This window comes from Fundulus heteroclitus, chromosome 3, assembly GCF_011125445.2.
Source record: "Fundulus heteroclitus isolate FHET01 chromosome 3, MU-UCD_Fhet_4.1, whole genome shotgun sequence".
Taxonomy (NCBI): Eukaryota; Metazoa; Chordata; class Actinopteri; order Cyprinodontiformes; family Fundulidae; genus Fundulus; species Fundulus heteroclitus.
In genome coordinates, this window is record NC_046363.1 from 12,999,427 (window position 1) to 13,026,883 (window position 27,457).

Here is a 27,457-nt window from a genome sequence, read left to right on the forward strand (position 1 = left end):
TTTTTAAAATCTTGTGTTTATTATAGAAATTCAACAGCAAAGGCATTGCGTTTAATCACCTTCAGCCATAAAAAAACACTACTTAGCTGGGTAACATCTTGATAGATGAGCATTATTATTCAGAGTAAAAAAAAGGCATTCCTATCGCTTTTTCTGAGCAAGGGTTATACAAAAAAAAAAAAAAAAAAAAACAGGCTCTTGCACGTGACGTTTACACAAACCTTATACATGTTAGCCATGGCAGAAAAGAGAATGTTAATTTCAAACATACGTACTTAAAAATCAGGAAAATGCACAAGAAACCAGCCTTTGGTACAGTTATAAAAAAAAAAGTCCCATTTTTATGCAGCTACTGCTAAAAGTAGACATGTTGTTTTTTTTTTTGCTTAACAACAGTAAAGGTAAAGTGAAACTTCAATGAAAAGCAAAATGTTCTGGTCACAGTCAAAGTACGGTCCAGTCACACACTACAGGGGGGCTTCACTCCTGGGACGTTCTTCTCAGGGAAACCTTCGTCTCTGGGCTGAACACACTACTGCGTGTCCTGCATGTACCATTTATAGCAAATCTTTACTATAAACTAGAATCTTCTTCAGGTTGTAAAGCCATACGGTCCATACTAGAGAGAAATGAGTGAAAGGCTGTTAGAAATAGATCTGTAAAGCTGCGCTAGCCAAAGCTGGGATCCAGACCTGAGCAGAGATTGTTCATTCAGACGGCTGGCGATGCTTGGAAAGTGGTTTCTAACGTCTCCGGATGCTGTCCGCCAAAGCCTGGCTGGTCAGCTGGCGTATAATGACAATACTTGTGGCTGTTTGGGTTTATTTGTCTTTCTTGATGCGGTATGTTCCACAGGATGCCATGAACACTTAGTCAATGGATACATTCTGAGTAAATTCTGAGTCTTTAGCGGCGACTCTGTAATTTGGACTTAAAGGATAACAGTAAAGGCTTCTGGTTGATTCCTAAACATAGCAACGCGGTGGTTCAAATGATGACGGTCTCTATGTGAAAGCGGTGTGTGTAAGTAAAGGAGGAAGAGTGTTTCTGGAGGGCAAAGGAGGTGGGCATCACGGGGGTGGTACATGGCGAGGACGAGGGGGAGGAGGATGATGTGGGGGAGCGGCTGGCCCATCTGGAGGGGAGGCGACGGTTGGCAGGACGGGCGGGCCTTGAGAAGTTCTTCTGGACGGAGGGGGGAGTGTCAGGAGGCTCTTGGTCTTCCTGTGGAGAGACAGAAGAATCGACGTTTAGGGTTATCGCGGTGTGCCGTCTGCATCCAAGCTGACGCACTCAGATACTTAACATGGCGTTACGTGCTGCGTCTGTTGTCTTCTGGAGCCTGGGGGAAATAACGGGCATATTTCAAACGGGAACTCTAAACACATCAGCACGCTCCTGTGGAAAGGTCACACAAGTAGCTCGGAAATGACTTTAGCCCAGAGAAAAGCATTTGAAGTCAGATAGCTCGCATGTGAGGCAGTTCTTTCCACTCGCCGGCTCTTCTGAATCACCAACATTTGATCTCTGACGGCCCGACTAATGTGGTCCTCCCTGCTGCATTCTTTTTCATGAGGTTCCCAAAACTGCCTCCATAATGACTCCCACAACATCTTTAAGATTAGCGTGACTTTAAAGGCGCGTAATTGCTTCAGCGTTCTCATGTCTGCGGTCTGCCAACGCCAGTTAGTCGGCTGGCTTCTTGCAGATACCTCAGTAATTGCGACACAATGGCCGGCAGACACTGGGGCCTTCTGAGAGGCCGTGGAGACCAACGGCCCCCTGCCTGCTTCTACGTTTTACTGTCAGCTCCTTAGCAGCCTCTCAGCAATGGACTGGCCCAGAAGCCCAGATTATAATGGAGGCTCTGGCCTGCTTTTGTCTCTTAGCACATACCAGAAATAAACAACATTCCCACCAGGGCCGGCCTCTGTCAAGGGCAATTACTTACTGTTTAACAACGTGTTGGAACAGAAAGAAATGCACAAGAGCACCCAGCTCCACTGACATAGCAAGCGATGAAAACAGAGTTGTGAAAAACATGGCATACGTTTATGACCACTGACAAGAGGTTTGTTTCCTTTAAACTGTTGTACTAGAAGCAGATCACGCGTGTGGCGCTTGAGCAGAGGGCCAAACTGTGACAGCCAGAGGATTGGGTCAGAGCATCTCCAAACCTGCAGCTCTTGTGATGTGTTCCTTGCCTGTGGTGGTCAGGATCTATCTAGAGACGGTCCAAGGAAGGCGCTGTGGTGAAACGGCTCAGTGTGTGTGACCAGGATCCAGTATAGGAAGAAGCCAGGCTGGCGGAGGCTGCGTGATGGTTTGGGCCATGATCTGCCAGGCAGTCTTGTGTGCTGCTATACATGTGGATACATTTGTACTGCCTTCCAAAGCATTGGTACAGGCAAAATACCCTCTTTCATAGAAACGTTATCCCCTTAAGACTGCTGCCTTTTTCAGCAGGATAATACATCCTGCAACACTGCAAAACTGGTTCTGGGATGTTTGGGGTGATGGCTTTTCTCCAGAACTTGATTCAATCGAGCATCTGTAGGATGTCTTGGACAAAGAAGTCCAACCCTTGGACACCTTAGGGACCCAATTCCCTGCTAACCTTCTGGTGCCGGATACCACAGCATGTTTTCAGGGGCCTAATAGAGTCAGTGCCTTAATGGGTCAGGGTTGTTTTGGTGAAGGCAACACACTATCAGACAGGTGGTCATAATGTTATGCATGAAGGCATAGGTCTAAAAAAAAATTGCAACACCTGCACCCAGTGAATCACCAGGCATCATCATTATTATTATTATTATTATTATATTATTATTATGGAAGGCTACAGCCTGCAGTGGGAGTGCACTCACCTGCAGTGGAAGCTGCCCCTCCCTGGCACCGTGGAGGCTGACCTGAGCGGCTGGGCTGGGAGCCGGTGAGCTGTGTCTCAGAGTGGGACTTAAAGGCAGAGGGGCCATGTCCAGCATGTCCAGTTCTGTGGGGTTGGGAACCATCTCGTTCTGTTGTGCTCGAGCTGCACTCTCGTAATTTTTCAGAATCCTCTCCACGGCACCGTAGTTGGATCTGGAACCCTCTGGTCGAGGGTATGCGGCAAGCGTAAGAGGCTTCCAGGGATGCTCGTTCATGATGCGAGGGACGGGTCTGAGGCAGTCGGACTGGTAAGGAGAACCAGAGCGCTGCCGTGGCTGAGTCACAGGTCTGCTCTTGCCCTCGGCAGCCGGCTGAAGGGTTGAAACGCCGGCTACGGTTGTCTGAGGCTTTGCTTCGTGGGGATTCTCTCTCTTGGAGCTGGAGCACTCCACAAATTCATCTAGCTGGGTATGTGCAGAAGAGGGAGGTTCAGGCGTGGCTCTTTGTTGGGATTTCCTGGAAATGCTGCCTGTTTTTCGCAGTTTGTGCTTGACCTCTTTCTGATGTTCAGAGCTCTGAGAGGGTTTAGGAGCCTCCCGGAGTCCAGCCTGCGGCTCGTCCAGTGAGAGGACAGGAGGAGTTTCTGGCCTCGTCCTGAACTCGTCCTGAACTTTGGCAGCACACCTCATCTGCACTGACTCCACTTCTTGGTTCTGTGTGGTAGAACCTGACGTAGGGGATGATAATGTCACTTTAGAATATAAATCTGCGACGTTGGTGGAAATATCAGCGGAAACGGATGGAGATGTTGCATCTTTGGGTGGCGATATATGGCCTGATGTTTCCAGGACTGTTTTGCTAGGCTCAGAACCGCTCTCTGATCCTGCGTAGCGGTCTTGCATGTCGACGCCGCGGCCCATCTCAGCCTGAAACAAAGTTCTGTTGAACTCAGCTGTTTTTCGCTCCAGCATCAGGTTTCTTCTGGAGCCCTGGAGGCCGGGGCTAGCAGCTTGCATTTCTTGTGAGACAGAATCCACAGGGAACTCCTGGATGACTGGAAACATTTGCATTTTCCCAACATCGGAGTTTTTCTCTGGGCACTGATCTTTGCCGGCTGTCAAGATGTTGACCTCGGAGAAGCTTTTCTGGACCGTCCCGTACGTGGACGGTTTGTTGCGGGTCAACTTGCCTGCGTCGCACGACCAGCGATTGTGGCAGCAGCCTGCGTTACAGCTGGCGCTCGGAGGTATAGAGTCTGACGTTAACACGCCATCTTTAAAGACTTTCCCCTCGTTTTCCTGAAGCATAGCCTCAAACTTCCTGACAACGGACGGGCTGTTACACTTTCTATCCAGCAGAACGCAGGGGCTGTGGCACCGCCTCACCGTGGCCACCGGGGACTCTGGGATGTGGAGCTCTGTGTCTGGATTAGAGGAGCTTAGATTCCAGGAGGACGTGCGCGGAGGAATGGGTGGAGCTGCTGTAACCGTGTCAGAGTCCTCTCCAGGACTCGCCTCCGTGTCTCTGCAGCGATATGGATCAGACGTGTTGGCCATCCACGTGTCGCTTGAACTTCTGTTGGCTCTCCAGGTGCTTTCTGGCGACAACGTGATCCAGTTTTCTCGCTGCAGAGCCCTGAGGTCGTCGTAGATCTGGCCAAGGTCACAAGGAGCCTCTTCCACCTGAAGGAAGCTTTTTTCATGTCCCTCAGATGAACACAGGGAGTCGGACTGGTTCCTAGAAGAAACAAAACACCAACTTCAACTAAACTGTAATGTCTTCTATACGACTTATGGAAACACCTGGTTTCAAGTCTAAATCAGATGACTGACTGCATGGGAGTCACGGACTGATTAAAAACACCATTTAGAATCTGCCTCTGTACAACACTGAAGAAAACGTGACATGAATAGTTCATATTATGTCAGCCTGTAGGCCTGTAGGAGCTCACCTCCTGTCTCCGCTCTTTTTTCTGATCTCATCCTGGTAGCTACAAAGCTCCTCACTAACACGGGCTATCTCCTTCAGAGCCTGAAAAAGACAGTTGTGACAGAGGGACAAACTTTGTATTATGGAGATAATAAAAAGGCACAACAAATAACCCCTGATATAACATTATTATATTAAAAAATCAGCTTTGAATGCTCACAGCATTGAGAGCAGTAGCGTTCTTTTTCTTGTCGCTGCCATAACTCAGTCCGGCCCAGGGAGGGCTTTCTTTTTCACTCCCTATAGAAACATATTCTTGCCGTGCTCCACGCCCAGCAGCTCCGCAGTAAAAGCCCTCCAGCTCTGCTGTATCCACAGATTTTTTATTATCCCCCGGTGACTCTTGCCCCCAAGTTTCTCTGGTTCTTGGTTGAAGCAGAAGCTCGGGTTGGACGGGCCCGCTCTGACTGAACTGAAAACCCGCGTTGAATCCACACGGGCCGTCTGCTTGGAAGGAGGCGTCACCGTCGGCGCTGAGGTTTCTGCTGGGACCCAGTCCTGGTGAGGACGGGTTTCGGGTCGGTTCTGACTGAGTGCTGCTGCTGAGCAGCTCGGACCGCGAGTTGTCGCTGAGCAGACTGGAGCCTGTGCTGGTGGAGCGCATGCTGAGCCTGTGGGCCGCGTTGTCGTTCTGCTTCATGCTGTCCAGCGCCGTCCCTCGAGTGGATCTCACCTCACAGCACAGCTGGAAACAAAGAGGAACGCAGAAAAAATGGGGAGGTAAAAATAAGGAAAAAAAAGACACATACAGGTGCTTTATGTTGTAAAAGGTGATAAATTACATTTCTATAATACCCTAAATGACAAACACTTTAGGGCAATAAAGTTTAATGGAAAGATTCTAGTGATTCTTTGGAATAAAATGGTGTAGGCGCTGGAGTTCTAGCAATAAAACCATCAAATCATGTTTTATGTCTGCTGGGCTACTTTCCCATCAAGCAGCATCTAGATGGAACCTGCAGCTGTTTATCATGCTTTATTTCTCAGCTGTTTCCCTCTGATTTTGATGTCTTAAGGAAACAAATAAGAACCATATTATAACGGTTTATTTCATAGCAATTGTTTGATTGCTGTTAAGTAAGGAGAAACGGCTTCTCACACAAACAGAAATAACTTTTTCTTTCTCTTTTTTTATTGGAAATGCTCCATTTTAATCTGACATTGATAGTAGGCATTGCCCAGGCAATAAACTGGATCTTTCAATACCCGTTGTTCTCTCCCAGGACGTTTAGTTTGTCACAATTTATTTCCTTGAACTTGCGAGGCCAACAGCAGTCACAACCAGAACACTAGCCCAGTTCAGCGGGATGCCACAGCTGGAGCAATCCGTCCCACAAGGCCAGCCAGCAGCATAGAGAAGCCCCTGTATACCTGACCCTGGCATCGGAGGAGATGGACTTACAGGTGTATCCTGACCTAACCTCAGCCTCAGCAAAAAAAGCAGGACCTCTGGGCGCTAATAATAGCAGTGACATGGGAAGCAGCTTTCCAGCAACCAAAGCAAGAAGATGCCAGCCAAACATAACCATGTAGATGGAAAAAGGCTGGGTACGTCTGTCATAGATGTGCAGCTGTTTGTACATCTGTGTGCTGTGTTACGTGGCTACCCCAAGTTCCTCCTGGCTGCCCAGGAAGCGCTGGCTCTACTTCCTCCCAGGCCCTGCTTTGTCCTGCCTCAGTCGTTCTACTCTCAGTCGTTCAGTGAGCCTCTCTGTGAAGCTCCAAGCTGAGCAGGTCCCCCGGACCCGCCTTAGCTTGTAATACAGCTTTGCTTGGCACGCTAATGCCAGGGCGGCGGACTCAGATCGTTGGGGTTACAGCTGGATATCCTCAAAACGTTCCTGCTTCTTCTCAAAGACACCCATGACAACCATTAAATCCCTGTTATGTTTTTGATAAGCCTTGGTATGTCCGTGGTCAACCCCAAAAGCCAGCGACCCAGCAGGGAAACGGTGACAGCACGGTCCATGGCAGGGACCACAACTTGTCTACCCTCCTCCCAGGACAACTCATGCTGATTTGCTGACTAAGTATCTGCTATGAAGTACTGAAGGCCAGCCCTGCCAGGTGGTCGTAAACACAGGGCTACCATTTCTCAGGCAATGTTGGTTCATTCCTGGTGGGCTGATCACCCACCAGCACCCAGCTGGTACCAGGACTGGTATGAGGAGGCTGGTCCAGGTGGGATGTATGGAGCATTTGTCAATAGTGCATCCCTGATCTGGATTTTTCTTACCTACTGGGGTTCATTAGTTGATAGATCAAGGCCAGCTATTGCCCCTCAGCGTTTTTCAGGAAAGGACAAGGAAGTCAGAGTATTTGTTTGGCAGCTGCTTCCCATCAGAGATGAGATGCTGCTGTCACACATCTGAGAAATATTGCCAAACTAAGTTACACTGCTTCATGTCCTCAACTGGAAGTGATTATTCTATTTTTTTTTTCAGCACAACTGGATTATTGCAACGTCCTATACGCTCGCCTTAGCAAACCCTCCTTAGAACGGTTGCAAGTCGTTCAAAGGGCTTCTGACATAAACCTCCAGGTTTTTACTCCAAGCCTGATCCAAGCACGCTGCCTTCCGGTTTATTTTAGAGTGCAATTTAAGATTCCTGTCCTGACTTGGAAATCTCTTCACTGACAGGAACCTGGTTATATCAGAGCTTCTGCACGAACGTGTCCCTGGCAGGTCCCTGAGGTCTTGTGACCAGAGCCTACTGATGGTTCTGCATAATAACCATGATGGAGCGTTCCAGACTCTGGAACTCTCTTCTTTGGACTTGAGATCAATGGTTAAAAACCTCTCTCTTTAAATCTGCTTTTATTAATTTCTTGCCTAGATAGATGATAACCACAAAGAGGTTTAAATTAGACTCTTACAATTCGACACCTATCCAGGAGTCTTTGTCAGTTCTGGTGGCTCGCCCTTGAGCGACAGGTTGCTGATATCTGTCCGTATCGGCCTACCCAGATGCCCAGCAGTCCTTCATGGTCTACACTGGTTGCTGCTTTACTGTCCCAGAGGAGTGAGGATGTAGCGCTATCAGTCGGTCACTTCAGGCACAATGTGTCTCCCATGGGTCCTGAACAACTATCTTTTTTAACTTTTTAATGTTTTTTGAAACCCTAACCCTTTCAGATTATGTAAAACACAACTTATTTGACCTGTACACAAGCCACAGGAGAAAGCATGAGATTTAAAGCTTCTAATGAGAAACTGAAAGGGATGTTTTACTGTTTCCTGAACTATAAAAATCATAAAAATTCAGTGTCTGATCTGTCACACCTTTACTCTTTTTGGGTAAACATAAAAATTTTGATTTTAGTGCTACTTTGATTTTTGGTTTTGGTTGAGATGATGTGTGGTCGTCATGAGCCGAGTGCAAAGTTACGCTTTTCTTGCCCTTTTTATGTCAATGTCATTTCTCTTTCTGAAACAACCTGCAAAACAAGCCGTTTTTAACCTTACAAGCCAAAATAAATACATCTGGATATTTGTTGATGAACAGACTGATGTCAACAAATAATCAATATATTCTCAGTTTCTTATAGATCAAAGTATCTTCCTTGGATTTCTACAAACGTCAACAGTTTAATAATAGTCAAATGCTGTAAATCGAGATAATTTATGTCTGACTCACGCAAAGAGCCCACAGCAGTTGGAACTATAGTTGTGCAAGATGAATTAAAATCACTAAAACAGATTCTATACTTAAAAATGAAGCTCATACATTTGACTTTTGTCATTTAACCATCCCTGAGAAGACTGCTCCAAGTCTTAGACCGCTTCAGTCTACACAGATAAAAGATTTTAAACAGGATGAGGACGGCTAACGTTACTAACGGCACGCCTCTCAGGGTAGAGCAACTTATCTGAAACTTCTTCAAATTGATGGAACATTTTTGATTAAACAATATTGTTTTTTAAAAGGTAACTCAAGATTTTAGAGCATTATCTTTCATACAATAGCATCTCACCTCTTCTATTTTCTTCTGCATGTCCTTCAGCTGGCACTCCCACTCTCTCCTCTCCACGTCAAACCTTTCCAGCAGCTCGGCCTTCTCCCGTAACCAGTCCCTCTCGTTGTGATCCATGCGACAGCGCAGGTCCATGGCCGTAGAACGCGTGTCAGCCAGGATCCTGCGTTGCTCTTCCCTCTCCCGGCGGAGCGTGGAGGACTCGCCGTTCGCTTTGCCGGGACACCGTGACGTCGCTGACCCCACACCCGCCGCTGACTGGAGCCCCCCGCTCACTAGCCCTGTGGCTTCTCTAGCTTCCAGCTAGGAGAGCAGAGGGAACAGAGGGGGAGAGAGGATGGGCAGAAAATGGTGGTAATAAATGAGATATCGCAGTTGGGAAGCAAAAGTTTAGAGCCAGATGACGGCACATGCGGGACAGTGGTGGGAGAAATCGTCCAAGGTGGAATTGGAAGAATGAAGGAGCGGCAGGAAGGCAGGAAGAGAAGGTGGAGAAAGTGGAGAAATAATGTACCAGGGGGACACGTGTGAGTGGGTTTACAGGAGGGAAGAGGGAGACAGATTGAACATTGAAAATATCCTGTTAGAGCTCACACAGATGGTTCAGAGACACAAAGTTCAAGTTTCTTTTCTATGGCGCTTAAACACAGGATACGGGGCAGGAAATGGTAGATTGAGGCAGGGCAAAATATGTCTGCAGATGTGACCTAATTTAAGCAACAGCTTTCAAGAAAAACAACCATTCATCATATAAAGAGGATCTCTGTGTGCAAACGAGGGCCAAACGTTTTTATTGCTCCTCATGCTAGCATGCTCATTGTTTTGTTGTTTTGATATTTAAAAAGTCTCCCTTTTCGATTCTCATTCTGAATTAAACCCTCTGGGCCTTTCCCCTCAGATTTTCTTTTGTCTTTGCAGGAAAAATAATGCTTCCTGTCAAGCAGAAAATTTGCCTTAACCACAAACTGCAGTGCCTTGCCGCAGCATGCGTAGGCTTTGAATATATTTTCAAGTTACAACTACAAACCTAAATGTGTTTTATTGAAGTTTTATGTAATAGATCATCACAAAAGTAACATAATATTATGAATTAGGAGAGAAAAATAGAGAAGGCTTTCAGAATTTTATAACATATGAATGCATTTGTATTCAGACCCTCCTGAGTTAACACTTTGTAGAACTACCTTTTGCTTTATGGGTCTGACTTTACAAACGTTGCAATGTTAGAGAGTAAACAGCGTAGCTAAAGATCAGTCAGACTGGAGAGCGTCTGAACAGCAGTGTTCAAGTCTTGCTTTAAGTATTAAAGTATTAAAATTAATACTTTAATAAATGAATTAATCACAAAGTGCTTCACAAGAGGGGTGAACCCAACAAAATGCACAGAATTGAACAAAAGAGAAAAAAACGATACAATCACAAATCTAAGCTTAAATCTAACTAAAAGCTCTTTGGAATATAATTGCCTTTTGCTGCTTTTTGAAGCTTTCCATGGGGTCCAGACTCCGTAGGAAGATAGACCGTGCACGCCATTAAGCCCCGAGTTTTGGAGTACATGATTAAATTCTTTAAACTAGTGATATTGTTTTATAACCTATCCCTGCCTATTTCTTTCCCACAACTTTATCATTGACATTTCTGGATGTTCGTTGATATTGATTAAGATGTCTGTTCACTAATATTATTTAGGACCTCTGAGGCCCTCCAAGAACAAATGTGTTTATATTAATACAGTATATAGATTATGGATAAAATTACACATATATCTATTATCTGATTAGGGGATTTCCAAAAGCAGTTGGTTGAACTGGATATTTTTTTTTCTATTTAGAGTTATCAGAGTAAAGGGGGCAGAATAAAAATGCATTTAAGATTGTTATTTGTAAATAAAATAAAAAAGTCTTCTCCCTCTCTCCTCATAACTATGCACTGCTTTGTTTTGGTCTATAACATACAATCCCAGTAAATAAAACCCTCATGTTTATGAACTTAATGTTGGATAATGTGGAAAGCTTCAGAAGGAATCCTTTTGCAGCGCACTGTGTGAAAACCTATCAGTACTGAGTGACAACACAAACTTAAACCCTCATGACCTTACAAGGATGTTTGGAAAACCCATTCTACGGGGAACTTAGTAAACAAGCCAATATGCTCTTTTAAAGGGCTGAAATAAAAGTGTGTCTCAGTACACACTGTGTGCATTCTGTGGTACACATGAAGTTTTGTTGCTAGTTTAAAAAAAAAAAAAAAAAATGGAGGAATGTTGGCTTTGGAGCTGGAAGAATTCCCAAGACAACGCCTCTGTACGTAGCTGTATCGTACCGTGGATGCAGCTTGTGCATACAAGCATGCCGCGGCGTGTTATTTCTGTGTGCCGCCACAGACACCGACCGAAGCCTTTCTCCGCGCTGCTATTTCTGACTGTGGCCTGGGGTCAAGAAATTATGGTGTAGAAAAACAAGTCAACATCTTGTGTCTGCCTGCGGCTTTTCTCGGAGATCTCCACAATTAGAGACGGAGGATGGCCTGGTGCTGTCCACGGTCCGATCAAACCTTCGAATGTAAACATGGCTGAAAGGGCAAAGGCAAGACGCTTGGACTCACATTAAAGAGGAAATCTCCGTTTTAAACAGAAAAGACGATCAGTCCGTTTAGAAATGTCTAAGGGACACATTCTGAAAACCACATCAAGCTCCAGGAGACACATTAGGGCTTTTACACATCAACACCTTTTACATTCAGTCAGCTTAAAGAGTAACCTCTGCCCACTCAAAGCCAGCCTGGGTCCCACAGTGGGCCACAGGGTTTATGAAGGTAACTGTGTCACCAGGGTGACCCGCTATAAATAGCAGACACCCAGCCCTGTACAATGTCACATTCTGTAGGGCGGTGGGGGTCCAAGGTAAAGGGAGGAAGGGGAGCTGCCTGCTAAGACGGAATGAGTTGTCTCCTAGCTGCCAGCAGCATTCATAAATCAGAGTCACGCGGAGAAATATGCCTGGAAACACTGGGCCTGAGCCGAAGCCAGGGAGCTTGGATGCTTTCTTGGTATTTGGCGGTGGAGGTGTCCAAAAAGGACTCAAAGTATTCACATTCAGGCTGAATGCGTTGTGTCAGAAAAGTGTTAGCTACGGCCAACTCGAGTGATAAAGTGATGTTTAACTCCTGGGTCTTTCATTGCAACGTTGCCCAGGTGTCATTTTGTTCTACTCTGACTCTGTTGTTTCCAACCTTTCCACCACTTTTACTCTTCAAAGTTGAATAAAAAAGGAACAAAGCAAGCAGGTCTAGCTGGCAACAATATAAATACCAACAGGGTCATTAGAGAAAATGAAGGCTGCCCAGCCTGCATGACCAGCTGATTACTAAAAGGCCACAATCCAACCAAACCCACTACATTTCCCCACAATTACTTCATAATGTAGTATTATTGTGGATGGTCATCAGCACAATCAGTGTTAACACTCAAACTGCCCTAATGATAGCACATTAGCGCCTGCGCTTTTCACGCCACAGAAGCTAAATATGGACTGTCAGCTTCACTGGAGCGGTAACACCAACACGTGAGAAATAACAGGTTCTTGCATCTTCAACTCTTCTTCTTACAACTCAAACTAGGTGAGCTTAACTTTTTCTGTTCACCTTCTTTTGTGTTGATGTATTTTGAATGTTTCAATGACAATTGGGCCGTTGACAACATCAGTTATTTGTTGTGTTTTTCCGTCTGCAAATCAAAAGCGTCCCAAAGTAAATCGATCACAAAGAATATATATTTAAAGTGTCTTGGAGGTCAAAACACCGACATGTTGTTCTGCGTAAATAAATGATAAAATATGTGAGATTCTCTGCTCAGAATTCTGGGCTCCAATCTCTTTTAATTTTGACTGATTGTTATTTTTTATTGTTCTCATTTCTCTTTAATAACTATAAACATAAGAATGTACCAGAAAAGTCTTCAAATACAGTTTTTTCCCCAAGTTTTTCTGCAATGACTGAGTATTATTTTTGGAGCAGAGACAATCACGCAGCCACTGTGAGAAAGGAGAACCTGTCAAACAAATTTACAATAATAATTTAAAAAAAACAAAATAAACAAACACTGATGATAGTGCAGCTGACATTTTAAAGTTGCCTTTAGCATATTAGCAATTAGCTTGGTTAGCTTCTCCAACTGTAAATAGTGGTCTCTAAACAGTGCTGCATTCCATATAGAGGATTTGAAGTAACTTTGCTGTATATCTTCCAGCCTTTCTTTAGTCTGCTGAGAATATTGCTCTCTCTCACAGCCTGAATTAACCACAGAGCTGTTTCGAAATACTGTTTCCTTTCACATGGCTTCCTAATCTCTGTGCTTCCTTTGGATAATTTCCAAACACTTCACTGGAAAAAAGCCAACTTTAGAAGCAACTAGCATTTAATGCAGATCGGGGTCAAAAGATCAGAATTGACACAGTCACTAGTCAGGATGGGTCGTATTGAAAAGTTCTAAATTTCTCTGTGCATGCTTACAAAATCTGCAAAGCAAACTGGGTACACGTCTGTAAAGTGTGCATGTGTAAATGTATAGTTGTGTTCAGTATAATTTCATATCCCTGTCATTGTTTTCTAAGCCTTCCTGAGAAGACTCAGACCATCACTTCGTAAACAAGCTGCCAGAAGTATTATCTGTGGTAGGATGTGGCATCTCGAGACAGCAAAGCTGACAATGGAGCTAATCCTGCTCAGCCTGGCCTCCCTCCAAGTCTAATTTCACTGCTTTGTTTGCACAATCTGAGGAATAAGAATTAGATGCGAGCTAAACAAGTTCAAAAGCTAAACAACACGCAAACTTAGATAAGGACTATGAATTTGTGTATGATGTGCTGTAGCAATGCTGAATATTAAAGGCGTCCATTATCTCATCATCAATACTCTCACAAGACTAGCGCACAGTATTGTTGAACCACGGTGTTATTTCCAACTTTGTGTTATGGAATTTCTAGTTTCAAAGGAGGTCTGTGAGAGGAATAAATCCGTTTTAAGCCTCTGATACGAATCATATGGAGCTCAACTGATAAAAGCCCCGTTGTCCCAATGTAAAAAAAACACACACACACACACACAAACACAAAAAACAAGTATTTACCATGTACAGTAATGGAGTCTACAGCCACAAATTTAAATGTGAACCTGATGCCTTAAACATCTTGTTCTCTTTGTCTACAAAGACTGAAAAAGTCTAGTTTTATTGTTGGTGCAGACAAATAAAATCCATTTCCTGATCTCACCTGTAAAGAAACTAAATCCCTAAAGACAAAATACTTTGAATGACAGCAATGCATGTTTCAAGGGGAGAGCTTTCTAGCTTTTCTCCTATAATGTCCACACGATTAGTCTAATATCCATCTTACTTAGAGCTAGCTGGGAAAAGTACTAAAGTCTTTCGAAACTGGGTTTAATTACACAATATGTCCCTTAAATCTTCAGTCTAAACTGAGGCCTCAGTTGGCGAAATGTCATGTTGCACTTTTGATTTATTACATACCTATTTTTGCCTTATAACACAATATCATGCAGTATGCCTCATATTTTATAATTCCCTGTATATGTTGCATACTCTGCACTGCAGCAGCGCTACGTCAGATTCCTTGTATGCAAAAACTGTTGAGTTAATAAACTAAATTCTGGTTCTGATACCGGCCAGTCCACACGTGTAATATTGCTGTGCAGAGACACTTGAACAGACACCCAACCTATAGTCTGATTGTTGTGGCCGCCCATCTCTCACCTGTGCAATCCTGCATTTGAGCTCAGCTTTCTCCAGCTCCCAGGCACATCTGTCTCTGGTGTACTGCAGCTGGAGCTCGCTCCTCTTCTCCTCCTCTTTCTTCACCTCGGCCTGCACCTCCTCCAGAACCGTCTTCAGGTCCAGCAGAATCCTCCTGTTCTCCCCGCCCTGCATTGACACAAAGAGCGCATCCCCCCCTTTTGTCAAAAATGCCACCCGGGCAGTCTTGTTCACGAAAGCACTGATTGGAGCGCACGTTTTGTCTCCTGAAACTCTGAATTTGAAGCTCTGAAGGGCATTGTTGCTATTTCAGACAGTGGCGGTTCTCGTATGAATGGCCCCCTGGGCAAGCCCTAACTTTGGTGTCGTTTATATATAGATCTCAGTAATTAATTATCATCGCAGCGCAAAGGATTTACAGAACTGATAATCAATGTTAACTTAGTCCAGGTTTGATGTGTTTAATGCTTTATCTTTTAATCCAAGATCAACCAAATGCTAAAACAGAGCTCTTTTTTTTAGATTTCACAAAGAAGAATACAAGTTTTGCAAAAAAGATAAACAGGTGAATTAATTTTTAATTCATTTCGGTTAATGGAAAAAATAATAATAATCCAGTTCAGGTTTGATCAGCATTAGCCTTTCAGATTTTTAACCGGAGGTAGTAAAATGATGCAGTCGGGACCTTTTAAAAAAAAAAACAAAAAAAAAAAACAGTGAACTAGCTTTATAATGTGGTCAGGTATGCTGGTAAAACCAAACTTGCTTTCTTACTCTACTCGGCAGCTCTTCCTTTTGACTTGTTGACTCACTTCATGAAAAAAAAAAGTTACAAAAACGGGAATGTGCATAACAAAGTTTTTCTTTTGACATCCCTATGGTGCCCCGGGTGGGGAGCCATATTGATCTCAGTGAAAAATAAAATGTATAAATATTGACAAACCAGTCCTCGTGGATTATTGGTACAGAAACAACAAAAAAAAAGGGTGATTACTTGGATGTCGGCCACTTGTCTCAACAACGACTCCTTCTCACGCATCCATCCTTCTTTGTCCTGAACGTGTCGCTTTTTCAGCTCATCTAGTTTCTTTTTAAGCCGTGTGTGCTGGATGTGCTGCTGCTGCTGCTGCTGCTGCTGGGGTTCGGGCCCCGGCCACATTTGTCCCCTGGGGACCTCCAGCTGCTGGGTCCCTGTCCCTCCCTCTGCCCCGGTCTACGCGGCGCCCGTCGACGGGTCCTGGATGTGGCTGAAGACGGTGGGCGGGGAGGAGACCCTCCTCAGCGGGCTGCGGTTCTTGCCCCTGCCCCTGTCAGCCTTCTCGATCCTGGAGCGGGGCACAAACTCCCAGCCCTGGGACTGCACGTAGCCGCCGCCGCCGCCCTGCAGCCCGGCGCCGTTCATGAAGGCGCTCCACATCTCTCAAACGCATATGCACGTAAAACAGTCAAAACAGTTCAGGGAAAGTCACCAAACAACTCTGTCGGGGAAAAGTTTGGATCGGTTCGGTGAATTTTCCCATCGTCCGGCGCTCCAAGAGGCGGTTATCCAAAGCCGGCCAAGTCCCGTCTGGGGCACCCAGCTTCACCCCCGGACGCAGTCGCCGCTGCACCGACACACTCGAGGGGACTGGATGCTGCAGCCTTCCCCATGTCTTCACGACGACGAGGGCACGACTAGCCTACATGCTGGCTGCAGGGTCCCCGCTTCACTGGGGGGTCCTCATCCTCTACAGACCTGCTCTCGGTTCTCCACCTGCGCCGCTTTTTCTTTTTGGCATGTTCCAGCCAGGCTCCCGGAAAAAGCCGTCCCCTTAGAGCGACGTAAAAAAAAAAAAAAAAAAAAAAAACACTCGGAGGCGAAAAGGAGAAGCTCCCAAAAATACCCCGGAGTGCTTCTGATGTAAGAGCAGCGGAGAGTATTTTTACCCCCTCTGTCACCAGGAGTTTTCTCTCTCTCTTTCTCTCTCTCTCTCTGGAGCTGAACGACGCCTAGAGGCGACAGCGGAAGAAGAAGAAGAAGAAGAAGCGCCGTTAATCAACACCGGGCTCCTCTAATTACGTCGCCACCTTGCGCCGTCGCCATGGCAACGATTCAATTCCCGCACCGCCGCCGTCGCGCGCGGTAAATTGCGACAGACTTCGGTCTATATTTCTTCTTCTTCTTTTTTTTTTTGGACGCCACCAACGGCGCGTCGGTCTTAAGCGCCGAAAGAGATAAAAGTTTACACAAAACCGCCACTTTTGCACAGCGAGTTATCCCGTCTTGGCTTACAAACAAAGCAGGCTTGTTTCAGCTGGTAGCCGAAGCACGAGAGGAGGCTGACTATCACGAGGAGAGCGGAGAGAGAGGAGTGGGCGTTCGTTACTCCAGCAGCAGATAGCCTTACATCACATGAAAACGACACATTCTTTTGTTTACAGCCGCCACCTATAGGCCTCGTCGTAAGCTAGTAAGTAGCAGGCAGGTATCCACTAGTTACCTTTAAAGGTGTCCACTAGTTGCCTTTAAAGTTCGCGGTTCGAACGCTTCCCCCGTAGCGAAGTATGTGTGGGTTGCAGCCTTACCGTGTCTCTTAAGGCTCTAGGATGTGGAAATGGGCGTCCTTTGTGTGTTAAAAGCAGCCCTGCAGCTACATTTCAGACGACAGAGACACTTGAAGGTGGTCCGGGCCGGGACGTAAACAGCGCTGTTCAAAAAACAGCTGCAGAGGGGCAGCCTTACAGTTAAAATGATGCTTTCATTAACTGGAATAAAATTCCCCTTCCTCTCTTGCTCCCTCCTACTCCTGTCTCTCTCCTCCTCTTCCTCCCCACAGCTGGCCCGGAGACAGCGAGTGACGCGAACCATCCCACCGGTGGGATAAAAGAAGCGGCCCGTGTCCGCCTCCCATCCCCGGTGGTCAGACAAGTTTGCCCCCATCTGCACATTTTTGTGCTGCTTTTTCTTTTTCTTTGCAGACCCCACCCGTGGCTATTTTTAAAGGATGTGGATTGCTGCAAAACCACAGTCCAAATAGGTAAAATGTCAGTCTCTCTGACCATGCCCAGAGGGCTGGAAGGGTCTGCACTGAATCTGCACTACAATGTAAAACAGAGAGTGAGGAAATAAACACACTACAAGGCACGAAAAGGGAGAAGATATAGGCTATCACAAGATGTATAACAACTTAACAATAATACAAAAAAACTATGATGACATGAAAGGTGCCAGCATAGCATGAATACTGATAAAAAAACTAATAAAGTTTACTGACCCATGAAAATATATGCAAATAGTTATAGACTGATGCAAAAAAAATTGAAAGGGACCAAGATTTGACCAAAAAGACAAGAAATAGGGCTGAACATTACAGAATAATAGAATCTGCACACAAGCCCCAGGCTATCGTGCTCTCTGGTGTGTCTTTTTTTAAATGCCCTGTAGATTATTTCTTTTATGCCCCCAGCCCAGTGATTTTCAGCACAGAGAAGCTTTCAGAAATAACACAGTAGCTTCCAAGGGTGTTCGCACAACTTCCTTTTCCCGCATCTTATACTACAACCACAGAGTTCACTGTATTTCATCTGGATTATTAGATTATGGCTGCAGAAGGCAGTTAACGGGGAGACAACAGATAACTCACGGACACTAAGGACTCAGAGGCTGACATACGTGGTTTGTACGAAATGGACTGATTAAGGTGTGAAGCAGTCAGCTCAGTCACTTCCCTCAGAATTCGCGTCCACTCAATGCAACTCGGCATGAATAAAGCTGTTCTGTGAATACGTCATAGGAGTGCACAAATATGTATGTTTTTAACTCTTTTTTTTAACATTTTCTTGTTTTAATGTACAGCACTTTGATCCTCCAAGTGGTTTTTAAAATATGTTTTAGAAATAAAGCTGACTTATTGATTGATTGATTGATTGATTGATTGATTGATTGATTGATTGATTGATTGATTGATTGATTGATTGATTGATTGATTGATTGATTGATTGATTGATTGATTGATTGACAAATCTGACCTTTATGGAAGAGTAGCAAGAAGAAAGTCATAGTTTGGACTCTCGTTTGAACTCTGTCCAGTGTCACGTACACAGCAAAGACGTGGAACGAGGCTGATGAAATCCAAACTATACAAGCACTACTCGCCTTCCTGAACATGTACGGTGGCAGCATCATGCCGTGAAGATGTCTCTACGCGGCTGGGATAGGGAAACTGGTCACAGTCGGTGAGAAGATGAAGCTAAACAGCAATCTTTGAAGAAAATAGCTTCCAGATTTCACAACGTGAGAATTTGCTTTTGACCTTGGTGGGGGGGTGCTGAATACAAAGGTCTGCTCAATCTTTCAGGTTTTATGTTAAAAAAAAATGTAAACCTTTGTTTCATGTGATCTTAATAAAATACTTGGGGTTTTGCTGCTGTGCCATGGCGAAATCTGCAAAAGCTCCCGTAGTGTGAAAGCCTTTTGAAAGGCACCATAATTGCAGGGATCAAATCTGAATATGAAGCTAATTATTATTTAAGATGTGCATAAATTATTGCAGAATAAATAAGAGGATGCATAGCACAGATGAAAACATTAGCATTGTAAATGATTAAAATCTAATCACGAGTTATGTGGCCTGTCTGTCGATGTCTGGGTGTGTTTTGAACCTACTGTGGTTCAAGGGGTGAAAGCTGATGATTTACCGTTATGCCACCAGCCCGGTGACTCAGCACAGACCTTCCAGGAAGCATAGGCCTTCAAAATGAAGATGCTAACCGTCTCTGTTATTGTGGGCATGAGCTTGAGTTTCTGCGGGCGTTGTCGGTGCAGGCACCACTGCTGCCGTAACGCAGACCTCAGCCATATACCCCTACGAGACGGATGAGTCGGGACAATGTTAGAAACCATTGTTTCATGGACCCAATCAAACGCCCGGTGGATGGACTACTAAAACAAACTGGATACAGTCTACACACTGTGGTTCAGAGCCTGTTCACAGTTTGGTAAACAGATCCCCCCCCCCCCTTTCTTGCAACATCCACAGAGCTTGCATTAAACACAGCGGGCTCAAGTCTTTCAGTGCATGTTCGAAAGGGAATTCATATGGAGCAACACTCACCAGAACACTCCAGCGTCACTCCCCCGGTTATGTCTTCTCCAGGGGTGTTGCAAGCCTCGCAGTCGATGGATGAGTCGGGTCGTACGTGGAAAGTGGGGACTGTGCTGTACCTTGAGTGACCTTGTGCAATGCGTCCAACATAACAGAACTGAACTGAAATGAACGAATAAAGTAGCAAACAAAGTGAAAGGGGAAAGAAATGATGCACCGTGGGATCCATTCACAGAACAAAGAAGAGCGTGAACAGAAACACCAGTTTAAAAATGGTGGCGTAGGAGAGCGAGGAAAACAGGACGAGGATGAGGATGAGCAAAATAATGGGTTGAAACATCTGGGTGGATGTGAAGGAACGGAGAGCAGGGTTGCAGTTAGAGCGAGAAGACTGCACAGAGACACGGCGGACAGGCCAGACATATGCAGCGGCTTACGGAGAGCGGTTCTTCCGGCTGTTTCTCGTCCTGCTTGGGGACGTCCAGCCGGTCTATGAAGGTCTGCAGCTCTTTCCTGAAAGCTTTCATCTGGGCATTGATGCGATACAGCAGCTCATGCTCTCGGATCCTGCGGAGCAGAGTGCGGGGCAAAGGTGAATGCTGGGTTTTTCACCGTCCTACGCGGGGGATTCTCTTTGCTCTCGCTACCTGCCGCCTTCTTCGTCCTCATCCAGCCTGGCGAACAGCTCCCCGTTGGTGACATACACTCGGGCCTCTGCGATGATGGTGCTGGTGTCAGCGATGAGCCTGTCGATGGTCCGGCCCAGCCTCTCGGCCTCGATGCGGATGTCTATCATCTGCTGCCGGTCCCGCAGGCTTCTGGATAAAAAACGGCTATCTACCGGCGAGTACAGGGCGCGCGTCGGGGTGAGGCAGCGGATGTTCCTCACCTCGTCCGAGTCGCTCTCCCCTCCGATGGGGCCCTCTCGCTTGCGGTGTGGCGGGAGGAGGCGAGGGGAGGCGGCCGAGGTGGAGGGGGTGTCGTCGTCCCGTCCCCCATCGCTCTCGGCGTCGCTGTCCCGGGGGCTGCTGCGGATGCCCAGGTGGGTGGCCAGGTCGTAGCGCTGCATGTTGGAGAGCAGCACGCGGTTCTCGTACTGGAGCTGCATGACTTTGCCGCTCAGCTCGTTGATCTGCAGGCGCGCCACTTTCAGCTCCTCCTGCAGGGCCTCCACTTTAGCCGGATCAGCTCCACCTGAAGGTGAACAGAGGTGGGGATGAACTCAGAACGTCAGCAGGGGATGCCGCTGCAAGGCTGTGTCCATCAGCTACGCTGGAAGGGAGCGTGTTCCCTGCAGGGAATTGATTCTGCGCCGTGCAACACATTTTTATTTTATATTTAAACTAAAACAAACCTCCATGTCTTGATCCAGCCTCGTGGGACCCAGCCTTGTATTTAAGCTTATTGAGCTCATTGGTCACCTGAAGAAATGGAATTGCAATCTTTGGTTAGGGTTTGCTGGTCACATCGCAGAGCTTTTGAGTTTTTTTTGGTTTTTTTTTACCTAAAACAGTAGCAAAAATAAGCAGAACTTCTTTTTGTAATCCACTCAACACACCTTTTTGTTTTCTTCCTCTACATCAGCCAGGTTCCTGCGGAGGAGTTCTGCCTCATCCTCCACCAGCTGAAGCTGCTGCCGTAGTTCAGACAGAGCCTCCCCTTGCTCTCTGCTCTGCTGACCACCACTGCCATCCCCTCCTGCCGCCGCCAGGCTAGAAATCACAGCAAAATAAATGTTTAGGTTTGTTGTCTCTCTTGATCTTTAGGAAAGTTGCCAAAGGACCGTTTTTTTATGTGAAATGTTTTTTTTTCAGTTGTCAAAGTTATCAAAACACGAGGATACCTATCCTCCCTCATGTCATCCAGCTCAGCCTTCAGTCCTCTGTTCTCCACCTCCAGCTCCACAATCTTCCTCCCTAAGATGTTTGCCTCCTCCTCCACAAGGCGCAAACGGAGCTTCAGCTCAGACTCCCGGGTGGTGGGAGGCCCTCCGGCCTCCCCCTTGGGCAGGGGGCTGTCCACGTCCCCGTAGAAGGAGCGGTACTTCTGCAGTTCCTGCTCGAGCCGATCCTTCTCTTTGTCGATCTTCGCCATCTTTTTTCTCATTAAGATAGCTTCCTCCTTGATAAAGGCTAACTGGCATTTCAGGTCCTCATTTTCTTCCTGCGAAAAAGTGAAGTGTTTTTTTTTCAACTTGCCTTAATAGTTCAACCCTCCTAATCAGACAAACATAGGAACAAAGTAAAAAAAAAAAAAAATTATATATATATATATATATATATATATATATATATATATATATATATATATATATATATATTTCTCTGGATATTTTATTGGATGACCTGGCTACATAAAATGAGCATGTAGGTGATGGCAGTATCATGCTGTGGGATTGTATTTCTGTAGCAGGAACAGAGACATTTCTGGAAGATGAATGGATTGAAATACAGACCAGTAATGGGGGAAAAAAACAAAAGACCTGTAACTGTAATTTCAGCAATGATGGTTCTGCAAAGGCTTGACTCAAGGGGTCTAAGTAAAAAACAACACTTGATCTTTATCTGTAAAAACGTTTGAAAACCATGTTTCCTTTACCTTCCCTTTATGCTCTACTCTTTCACATTAAATCCTATGAAAAGGCGCTAAAATATTTATTGCTACTAAAAATACCCATTGAGGTTTATAACTCCATAGTTGAGTGATGTAAAGGTTGACTCACCTCAACAGGTGTCTGTGGTGTCTTTCTCTCAGTTCTCTGTCCGTCCTTACTTCCTTTTCTTTTCAGGGAGAGCTGCGCAGAAACAACGGTAACTAAAATCCTCATATAATGTTTTTTAATTGAAGGTTAGGGTTCATCAATCCAGATTTCTGTATGACTAGATAACACTTTTGATAAAATATTCATATACATATCAATCTGCTCAGATTTACTTTGGTAACCGTACGATCAAAAACAAATCATAAGGTAAAATATTTATTGTGTCCCAGTTAACTGAAAGGCATTTCTGATCTGAAATAAAAAAACAGGACATTGCTGTTTAAGTTCAGTTTAGTTTATATATATTATTGGTCTTGTGTATTACTGAAAAAGACTGAAAACATATTGAATTCAGTTCCAAAGTCAGTGAATAGATGCTTATGACTCAACATACCATTGCAATCATCTTCATGGCGTGCTGCCCTGTCACTTTTCTGTGTCACACTTGGAATTGCAACCTTTCTGCTGTGTTTGTCTACTGTTCACACTGCTGTGGTCTAGCTCTCTTTCATCATTCTCACTCCATTTTTATGAAGTTTAAATTTCCTCTACGTAACTGACCAACACACTCGAAAGCAAATACACCACACCCGTCACCTCCACTCTCTCACCTCCTTGGCTTTCTCCAGTTCATTTTGCAGGGCCTGTTTGGTGACCTCCACTTCTATCAGCTTCTGCCTCAGCTTCTCGTTCTCATCCTCCGTCTTTGTCCTCTTCTCCTCGACATTTTCCAGCTCGTGGTGCAGGCGCACTGACACGTCCTTTGCCACCTGAGGAAGAGACCATCAAAGAGTACATGTGAAAGCATTCATACACAGCCAACCAAATGTTCGGAAGCAAGGCCACTACAGGCAGCTTTAAGTCTCTGCATTTCTTTAAAAAAAAACAAAAAAAAAAAAAACGATGTTTTCTTTTCCTTTTTTCCTTTTTATGTATTGGATGCATGATCAAGCTTTACTTTCATTGACATGCATGGCATGCTTTCCCTAAATTTATATTCAGGTATGCATTGTTCCTCCAAAATCTCCACTGTACACATGTTAAAAAATAAAACAATGGGTTCATTTTAGGTTTGAGGGGATTGCAAGAGTCACAACTTCAGCGCAAAATTTAAAAAATAAGTCCAAATCTGCCCTTATACAGTATATATATATATATATATATATATATATATATATATATATATATATATATACATCCATGTCATGCTATTGTTAAACCTAAGAGAGACAGTGCTTTGAAATCACTTTTTTGCCAACTGAGGGCTGCAAAACCCTGTTAATCCTGTGTGCAAGCAGGAAAACACCTAAAACATGCAGTTTGGTGTGCCCTGGGGTCTAGGGCTGAGAATCGCTGGTTTAAATCACGGGTTTCACACTGCAGTCCTCGAAGACTGTCTCCTGCAACTTTCAAGTGTCGTCTCTGCTTCAACACAATGATTAGCAGGACTCTGTGGAGCTTGACTGCATGCTGAGGATGCAGTTCAGCCAGTAGATCCAGGTGTGTTGGACCAGGGACACGGCTAAAGGTTTTAGGATAGCTGTTCTTAACGACTGGAGTTTGATGAGTTTCTGATGGTCTATCACAAAACCCAAGTAGGTAGTTGTAACTGGATAAAATCTGAAACAGTGTGAGTTTTTAGAACTATGGTGTAAGCGGTTGTTCATGTTACAGGCACCACAGACTTACCTTCAGGTCCTGCTCCAGACTTCTGAGGAGCTCTCCGTCAACTTGGCCGCTTTCATTGAACCTCAGCCTCTTTCTCTCGGCCTTCTTTAGCCGGTATTGGAGGATGCGACAGTTCTTGTTGGCTCTCTCCAACTCTCTGCGCATGTCCTGCAGCTGACAGGCGTCCTCTTCATAGAAAGTGTCCCGCATCTCATCCATCTCTGCCCGCATCTCCTCAATTTCAATCTAAAAGACATAAAATAAAATAACAATAAATGCTTGATTAGATTATTTATATCCAGCAAACGAGAACGACCAGGCCGTGCACAGAAAAGAGCTTTAGCCGTAGCTAGCGGTGAAACCCGTGCAGCGTGCAATTACAACAGGTGTGCCTGATGCGATTTTACAATGTGCCAGGCGCTTCATGTGTTTCTGTATTTAGCTTTACTCACCTTCAGGTCTTCGTTTTCGTCCTCCAGCCTCTCGATTTCTTCTTGCAGTCTCTCATCGGGCTGTGGAGCCGGCTGCGGCGTCTCGGGCTCCGGGGAGACCTCCGGCTCCGACGCCGGCGGAGACGCCGTCTTCGTCTGCATCTTGGCTCCTTTCTTCCCCAAGCTTTTATTCAGGTGGAACTGTATGAGTTCGGACTGCAGGCATCCCTCCTTCCAGAAACCGGGTCCGCAGCCCACCGTGCTTTTGGAGCTCTTCTTGCCGCCACCTGCAGCCGAGGTGGGCTCTGCGCCTCTCGGGTTTTTGCTCTTCAGCTTCGGCGACTTGGACGCGCACGGCTGGTCCGAGACAACGCGGTTCGCGTCTGCTCTGGAGGGCGAGGAGGCGTCCGCTGCAGGGCGGAGGGAGTCTTCGGCAGCTTGCGCCGCCGCCGCTGCGGGCCTGCTCAGCGTCGGGCTTTCAGCACCAGCAGGCTGGACAGCGGCCGCGCCTCTGCTGGGAGGAGCGCCTCCGGCCTGCCTCCCGGAAACGGGAGAATGACCTCGGCTACCTCTGCCTCCTCCTCCTCCTCCACCACCTCCTCCTCCTCCTCCTGCTACTGCTTGCTTTGATGCGATGGGCTTAGCCGAGTTGCTTCCCTTCTGCGCAGCTTTAGCTCCAGTTTCCTTGGCACCGGCCGGGGATGAAGATCGCGGCTGCTTCCGGCTGCTATTGTCTGGCTGCCGAGAAGAGTCGGCAGAGGATGGGTTCATCATGGTGTCATAGGACGAGGTCTTTCTCAGGAACATTCGCCCCCTCCATCTGTATCCATCAGTGTCCACGCAACAGAGCAAAGAGAATCTGTAATGGAGGTTGCTCTACAGGTCCGCCGGTTTTTTCCAAGTTTCTTTGTCTGGTCTGTGGAAAACAATGTAAAAAAAAAAAAAGGATGGCTCACCATGCACCCGATCGATGGTAATAAGGTTAGGCTCTCGTCAGCGGAAAGTTGCCAGCAGGGGGACAATGTGACTACCAATATTTATGCAGTCAGCCTTTTGGACCCTGTTTGATTACAGCCTTTGTGTGAGATCAGCTGCAGCTCGCGTAATTAGACGTTAGCGTCAGATGCGCCCATTGAGCGGGCAGTAAGGGAGATGTAATGTCACTGACCCGAGGCAGCAGACAGCCAATTAAACTGCGCTGCGATTCCACTGACACACGCGGGCGTTGATGTGTGGCCCCTGATCTGATTCAACAGAAACAAAAGCGGCTCGATGCCGGAGAAGCCACATCAACTCATGAGAACAGGGCTGTTTCCTGTCAGCCATCATTTTTATTCGCCACATCCTACATACCGGATGACTCAGTAAGCCGAATGGACGGAGCATCAGATAAATACAAGTGTCTTAGACCACTTAGGGGGGAAATATATACATTTTTAGTCTATTTCACTGATTCCATGACATGATTAATTTAGCTTTGGGGGGCTTTAAAAGCTCAATGAATTGAGTACTTATTTTTCTTACAGTGATAATCTAAGCCACATTAAAGTAGACTAAAGAAGGAAAAGGCACAACTCTTTTCCACATTTCCACATATAGGCAACTAAGAGAAGCAACCATAAATCAGCCACGTTGCTGGCCTGGCAGAAGCCATAGAAGGCAATATAGACAACAGTCAATTTGTCCTTCATCCAGGTTACTGCTGCCTAATTCATGCAAAACACAATTGTTTGCTTCAATATAAATCCCTTTATTTCAGAAAAAAATTGTCCTAGAATCAATTTCTTACCTTTTCTGGCTGTTTTATCGAGTCTTGGGGAGATAGTGGTGATGGAGAGGAAGAGGAGATGCTGACTGAAGCGCCTCCCGAGCTCCAGCCAACCTGTTTCAATATTCATGACATTACATCATCACTAGGGGGGCCGGGGCTGGAGATGGAGATGCAGGCAGCCGGCTGCTCTCATTGGAAGGAGAGACAGGACATTACCGTCTTGCTTTTCTCCTGGCTGTCCCATCCTGAACAGCGATTGGATGCAAGTGCCCACAGCTCCAAACTGAAGGTCTATTCTGAGATGTGTGCTGACCTTGAATGTGTGGACAGATAACATTTTCCCATGGACTTTTAACTTCACTGGGTAGTTCTGGGTGGTATTGTCCATTAGTTTACAGTTTCTTATGGAGTCCAGTATATTTAAAATAACTAAAATAAGCAGCACATTGAGAAAACATGCTTGTCTTTTGTGAAACTACAAATCGGAAGTGATATTTCAGAATCAGTTTTCACTACAATAACAGGTCTTTTGGGGTATGTTTCTAAAACAAATTGCATATATAGATACTGATTTCTATTCCCATTTGTCTTAGCTCATTCTGATCGAAAGTACTGGGTCTGTGAACATCAATTTTAAATTCCTTCCAGCAATTCTCAATTAGATTTAGGACTGGATGTTGATTGGGCCAATTTTTTTCTGCCAGGATTGCCCTGTATTAAGCTCCACCCATGTTTCCATCTTCCCTTTACCAACAGCATGATTCTGCCCCCAGTATGTCAAGGTTGGGATGGTGTGCTGTCCTGCAATAGATTACCACTGTATACAGGCTTTTGGATGTGGGCTAAAGAGTTAAATCTTGGTGTCACCTGACCTAATCACTTCTTTAATGTTTTCTATGTCTCCTGTATAGCTAGTGGAAAACTGCAAATTGGATTTTTTTTTAGACTTAGACTTTCTTTATTGTCATTTTGTATACACAGAGTGCATACAGAACGAAATTTCGTTTTCACACAGCTCAGAAAGATTGCAGTAACTCTACAGGATACCTGACAGTGAATTACAGTACAGGATAAAGTGCAGTGATAAATCGCAGTCACTTACAGGATAAGTTTCAATTGACTTCCGGATAAAGTGCAGCAGTG

At 45.5% G+C, this 27,457-nt stretch overlaps 1 protein-coding gene across 5 annotated transcripts; it reads right to left on the bottom strand.

The window, feature by feature from the left end:
* On the bottom strand, positions 1-26,775 carry LOC105927733 (protein SOGA3). 5 transcript variants are annotated; one of them, XM_021317536.2, is made up of 12 exons: positions 26,333-26,773; positions 24,565-25,459; positions 24,134-24,358; positions 23,056-23,214; positions 22,406-22,477; positions 21,527-21,846; positions 21,242-21,395; positions 21,038-21,104; positions 20,331-20,877; positions 20,121-20,250; positions 19,693-20,023; positions 14,691-14,767 (listed from the first exon to the last, which is right to left on the bottom strand). In XM_021317536.2, exons 2-11 carry the CDS (start codon positions 25,348-25,350, stop codon positions 19,913-19,915), a joined length of 2,571 nt encoding a protein of 856 aa, XP_021173211.2. In that variant the 5' UTR covers positions 25,351-25,459; positions 26,333-26,773; the 3' UTR covers positions 14,691-14,767; positions 19,693-19,912. The 5 variants fall into 5 exon arrangements, with proteins under 5 accessions (XP_012720101.2, XP_021173209.2, XP_021173211.2 ...); XM_036130342.1 differs by lacking the exon at positions 14,691-14,767 and adding an exon at positions 19,143-19,443; XM_021317538.2 differs by lacking the exons at positions 14,691-14,767; positions 19,693-20,023; positions 20,121-20,250 and having other exon boundaries at positions 20,336-20,501; positions 20,573-20,877; positions 26,333-26,775.
* Between the last annotated feature and the right edge of the window lie 682 nt (positions 26,776-27,457).